We start from the raw sequence: 6000 nt of genomic DNA, 5'->3' as shown, positions 1-6000 counted from the left end.
TCTTCCTGGCTAAAAAATGTAACTGCTGGGGTGGGGGTGTTGGGGGCTTGATAGTAAAAGAGGCCACCCTACGCTTTGTCCCCTTTTCCCCACCAGAGGGTTGGGGAAGGTCTTACTCTGTGTGTTACTGCATTTACAAGTATTTATTGATGTGTATTATATGTGCATTTTACCAGGTTTTCTTGGGAAAGAAGTCTTGGGGGGCGGGATTGTTTATTAATATATACTTTAGGCTGCATTTCTAATTTCTTTTCAGGTCACTTTATTTTTCTTAACAGATATTCATAAAATGCAACTAAGGTTAAAAGAAACACGGGCACCGTTCCTGGGAACTCGCTCACCTCCAAGGGCCCCACGCCGCCGCCCAGTCCCAGCACACGGCTCAAAAGGGTTTTTGCGCAGCCGTGACGTCACGGCGTTGGGGCGGGCCCCGTGGCAGGGGCGGGGCGCTTCCCGGATCTCGCGGAGGGGAGGGCCGGGGGGTGCGGCCCCGCGGGGCGCGCTCGGCCCCTGAAGTGCGGGCCTCTCTAAACGCGCTCTCTCCGCAGGCGGTTGTTGAGTAGAGGTTTGCAGGGTCGGGATGTTGGGGGTGCGCGCGGTCCAGGAGCAGAGGCGCCCGGAGCAGAGCGCGGCGGGCCAGTCTCCCGCACGCTTTGTGTTGGGGCTGGACGTGGGCAGCTCGGTGATCCGCTGCCACGTCTATGACCACGCGACGCTGATTCGCGGCTCCAGCGTGCAGAAGGTGACCGGGGAGCGGGCGTCGGGGCTGCGGGTCAGGGTCGCACAGAGCACCCGGGATCTGGTCGCGGGAGGCGAGCGGCCGGGTCCGCGACATCCAGCCAGAATGCAGCCACCTGCAGCACCGGCGGGCCCTCGGTCCTGAGCGGCGGGCGAGGAGCGGCCAGATCTCAATATTACCTCGCAGGGCAGGGCTGAAACCTGCGCGCCCTTCCTGTTCTGGCTGAGGGCAGGAGGGGCCCGGTTTGTGACCGGGTTCCTTCTCTCGCTTCTATCACCTGCAGATTCGCCTTTCCTGGGTGGGACTGCGGAGACTCGCAGGGCAGGGCAGAGCACGCGGCGCGTATCCAACCAGAAGGTGCTTTGTGACTTGCTAGGTTTTTCCCACTTCCTCGGTAGGCTTCCAACCCCGTCTTTATTTACATTTCAGTGTTTCAGATCTTGATAGAATTTATTGTCCGTTCCTCAGTTGTCATTATTAACTGCTTCTCAGAGTGCTGGTTCCTCATCTGAGCGACTGATTTTCATGGATATTAGAGGAACTGGACAAGTTTTGAAGGCTGTATTGTCATTACTTTTCTCCTTTCCATCTTTGAGCATTGATAAAACTACCTTTTTCTGGTTTGAAAAACCTACCAAATTCTTACTTCTTAGTAAAGCAACCAACAGATTGGTGCTCTTCTGTTCTTATTTTAATGAAGTGTTGATTTCTGCGTGCGCACCAAAAATAATGTGGATTGGATGTGGTGTTCTTACCCTTCTTTCCAATATCAACCTCTTTTTATGTTAGCAGTGTTAGGAGCCATTAGATACCTAAACCATTCCCACCCAGCAGCACTGGATTCTCCGTTTGTTCAGTTCTCACTCTTCTTCCCAACCCCTTAAAGAGTGTTTTTAACCATAGCAGTTGCCCAGGGGCAGATCTATCCAAGTGACTGCGTTGAGAAAATGGGGGAGTTTCATTTCATTCTGGTTTCTGGACCAGAACAGTGAGCTGGGACTAAGCCGCTGGGCCCTTCTCTGGCTACCTGTGCAGAAACACTGCCCACCCACCCTACACACGCCATCCCTCCCCCAACCTGAAAGAACACTGTCCTTTGGCGACTGTGTGTGTCTTACCTTTTTGAATCTTTATCACAACACAAGGATACTTTTCACACAGTCTTCCTCATAATTCTAGACACAAAGTACTTTTGTTTTAGGCAGGGATTTTTTTAATTGAAATATTTGGAGCCAAAGGGGGACATGGATTGTCAGAAAATACAAAGTTTCAGTTGCTGTATAATTCGGGACAAATGATTTGTTTTTTAGAAACGAGGTAGGAATCTAAACTATGAATCAAGATTGCTGTGAGTAGCAGGAGACTAGAATGGCTTGCTTAGACTCTCAGCCGTGAAGTGTCTGGAAAGATAGGAGTTAAAAATATAAAAAGTCCCTGCCCTCAAAGGATGAAACACGTAGATTAAGGAGTTTATAGCAATGGCTCTCCAACTGTGGTAAGAGTTCATAGCAGTTCTGTTCTTTTCTTTCTTTCTTTCCTTCTTTTTTTCTTTCAAGATTTTATTTGTCAGAGAGAGAGAGAGCACAAGCAGGGAGAGCCCCAGGCAGAGCAGGCAGAGGGAGAAGCAGGCTCCCCTTTGAGCAAGAAACCCCATATGGGACTCGATCCCAGGACCCCGGGATCATGACCTGACCTGAAGCCAGATGCTTAACCTACTGAGCCACCCAGGTATCCCATATAGCAGTGCTTCTTAAAGTATAGTTCCTGGGCACCTGGGGTAGCGATGAAGAAATTAAGATTTAGAAACTTGTGTAGCAGTTTACTAGAGTAGTTTTATGTCTGCTGATCTTAAAAATGAAACATTTGGGATTCTATTTTGTATGTAATTTTTTCCTAGAAAATTGTTTTATTTGTGTCTTAAAAATTGTTGGTCCATAACGAATTAGAAATTAGAAAAGAACAACCGGAAATTGGTCATTTATTTCAGATAGCTGGAGGGTTTTTTTTAAGATTTTATTTATTTTTTGACAGAGACAGAGACAGCGAGAGAGGGAACACAAGCAGGGGGAGTGGGAGAGGGAGAAGCAGGAGAGGGAGAAGCAGGCTCCCTGCCAACCAGGGAGGCCCATGCAGGGCTCTATCCCAGGACCCTGAGATCATGACCTGAGCCAAAGGCAGACGCTTAATGACTGAGCCACCCAGGCGCCCTTGGATACTTGAAGTTCTTTGAGGAAAAGGTTCTTGGCCTACATTGCTACTTAGCACATGATTTATTACCTCATGGGTACAGAATAAATCATTGAATTGCATTTAATCGAAGTATTAGGAATTCAGTTTGCTTCATGAAACTGGATTGGACACAGAACTTTTGTTTATTTTCTCAAGCGAAAATCACATCTCTGCTAATATGATGATAAGACTATATATAATAGAAACCCAAAACCTCTTAGTATAGGATTTGACTGATATTGCCACGTAAATAGTTTAAAAGAGAGACAGAGAAAGAAAAAGTGAAGAGATCACCCTTAGAGATAAGAACATAATAGGCTGTATTGGTCTTTTAATTAAAATTGAAATCCCAAACATGAACCCTTTATGTTAAGAAGCTAGTACTAGGCCTCTCAGAAGACCAGTTTTATTTCTTGTGGCATTCATTTTTTAATAGCAGAGATACATTTTTAGGCTTTTTCTATAATTTGTATTTTTTTTAAAGATTTTATTTATTTATTTGACAGAGAGAGATACAGCGCGAGAGAGAGCACAAGCAGGGGGAGTGGGAGAGGGAGAAGCAGGCTTCCCGCTGAGCAGGGAGCCCGATGCGGGGCTCGATCCTAGGACCCTGGGATCATGACCTGAGCCGAAGGCAGACACTTAACGACTGAGCCACCCAGGCGCCCCTATAATTTGTATTTTTTATTTTATTTTTTATAATTTGTATTTTTAAAAAATTTTTGTATAGATTCTTAAGTATTGGTGTTATATACCAGAATAGTATTCAGATTTGAAAATCCACACGTCAATATTTGATGTTTCTAGTTTTAAGGAGAAAATTTATCATGTTTCCCATTGGAACGTGACGCTATATGTGAGAAACCATGAAGAATAATAACATCTTGGTTGGAAGAACAGGACAGAAAGGCCAGTCCAAGGAGAACAGTACAATCTGTACTAGTGTGTACCCTTCTGGACAGTCTTGAAAAATTCTGGTTGTTTGCTGTGTTTTGTTTTGTTTGTAATCAGCAAAACAAATCTTCTTAGCTTTGGTTATCCTCTTGTCTAATTTTGGTTTGGTCTTCCTTCGGTACAGGAGGAGATTTCACTATTGTGACATGTTTGGGAATAGTGAGCTCTCCGGGCTGGTGGAGTGGAGGGGATTGACCCTGCAGCGCCATCTTCAAGTTTTTTGAGTTTTTTGGGATGAGGAAGTGTTTATTGCAGTTGAGGCATTCGTCTGTGGTCATGAAAGTCTTGCATAGAAAAAACATATTATTTGATAGAAGGGGAATAGATTTTGTTAAGTCTGTCTCTGGGAACTCACCAGGGAGTAGTAGATCCTTTTTTCATATCACACCTTGTCACCCTCAAGCTTCCCACATGTTCCCTGTTTCCTCAGCATTCCTTGTCTTTATTTTGGTCTTTTCTTACATGTTAGATCTTTGGTTGGTTTTTGGTTGTTCCTATTTTCTTTCTTTCTTTTTTTTTAAGATTTTATTTATTTGACAGAGAGAGACACAGTGAGAGAGTGAACACAAGCTGGGGGAGTGGGAGAGGGAGAAGTAGGCTTCCCGAGGAGCAGGGAGCCTGACGCGGGGCTCCATCCCAGGATGCTGGGATCTTGACCTGAGCTGAAGGCAGACGAGATGCTTAACGACTGAGCCACCCACTGAGCGCCCTGGTCGTTCCTATTTTCAGTACCACTCAGTAGTCTTACCCTACTCAGCTATATCTGGTATTTGCAAAGAAAACGTTCTTCTGGTTCAGTCCCTTTGGAGAGTAAACCTTTTACCTTCTGCCTGGTTAGGGAGGGGCAGTGATCTGGCTGGAGGAAGGGATTGGGGATTGGGGATCCTTTTAAAGACTTTGAACCAATCTTGGGTTCAGCCTCATCTGGCATCCCAGTCTTTGGAGGGACCTCTACTTTTCAGGATTTTACCATAGCATCTCTGCCAGGGGTTGAGCAAAGATGTGGTCATCTGAGGAGGGAGTGAAGTACCAGTTTTCTCCTCTGTTTAGCCATGTGCCACCAACCCACTCACTGTTCATATTAAAAACATTTTGTTAAAACCTGGCCTGAGCCTGTTTGCTCTCTTAGCATTGTCTCTCTGCATAAACCCTTTTAACATTTTTATTTTAATGGAATCTTGAGAGGAATTGGAGATAAGATATGTAGGTTTAAGCCATCATGTTAAACTGAAGCCATGGCTTCTTTTTATGTTTTAAATAACTTACAGTAAAATTGCCTTTTTGGTGAATAAGTTCTGTGATTTTTAGCCAACGTAGGAGTAATCCAAAAAACTCCCTCATGCTAGCCCTTTGTAGTCATACCCCTCCCATTTCCACCAGCAATGTGTAAGAGTTCCACATGTTCTTCACTGACACTTGAAATTGTTAGTGTTTTTTATTTTATGCATTCTGATAGATGTAGTGGTATCTCATTGTGGTTTTGATTTGCATTTTCCTAATGTTTAGTGATGTTGAATATTTCTCTATGCATATTTGCTATCCATATATATCTTCTTTGGCAAAGTGCCTGTTCAAGTCTTTTGCTCATTTTTTGATTGGGTTGTTTGTTTTCTTACTGTTGAATTTTGAGATTTCTTCATATATTCTGAATGTAAGTCCTGTGTTGGATGTGTGATTTACAGATATTTTAAATCAGTCTACACTTTGTCTTTTCATTTTCTTAACTGTCTTTTGCAGGGCAAATGTTTTTAATTTTGATGAAGTCCAATTTATCAATTTCTCTGTTTTGTGAATGGTAATTCTGGTGTCATGTCTAAGAGCTCTTCACCTAACCCCACATCACAAAGATTTTTTTCCTGTGTTTTCGTCTAAACATTTTGCAGTTTTATGTCTTAAATTTAGACCTGTGATCAGTTTTGAGTTAAGTTTTGTTTAAGATGTGAGGTTGAAGTTAATTTTTTTGCATATAGGTGTCTGATTGTTCCATCTGTTGAAAAAGCTATTTTTTTTTTCCACTGAATTGCCTTGTATACACTTGTCAAAAATGAATTAGCTTTATTTGTGTCAGTCTATTTCTG

General features: G+C 43.7%; 1 protein-coding gene across 4 annotated transcripts in view; it reads left to right on the top strand.

Moving 5' to 3' along the window:
* Positions 1–457: 457 nt before the first annotated feature.
* Positions 458–6000, top strand: part of GK5 (glycerol kinase 5) — an 81521-nt gene continuing 75978 nt past the window's right edge. The window contains exons 1-2 of one of the 4 annotated variants that reach the window (XM_081827373.1): positions 605–742; positions 1023–1133. Coding sequence is in view for 2 of the 4 variants with exons in the window: in XM_081827360.1 (XP_081683486.1) it covers positions 581–742 (162 nt within the window). In the remaining 2 variants the exon portion in view is untranslated. Of the gene's footprint in view, positions 743–1022; positions 1134–6000 lie in introns of all 4 variants that reach the window. The other 3 variants (XM_081827360.1, XM_081827364.1, XM_081827378.1) reach the window with 3 other exon arrangements.

Source organism: Leptonychotes weddellii, chromosome 1, assembly GCF_054177405.1.
Source record: "Leptonychotes weddellii isolate Sample4059 chromosome 1, ASM5417740v2, whole genome shotgun sequence".
Classification (NCBI taxonomy): domain Eukaryota; kingdom Metazoa; phylum Chordata; class Mammalia; order Carnivora; family Phocidae; genus Leptonychotes; species Leptonychotes weddellii.
This window is presented reverse-complemented; position numbering and strand designations above follow the sequence as displayed.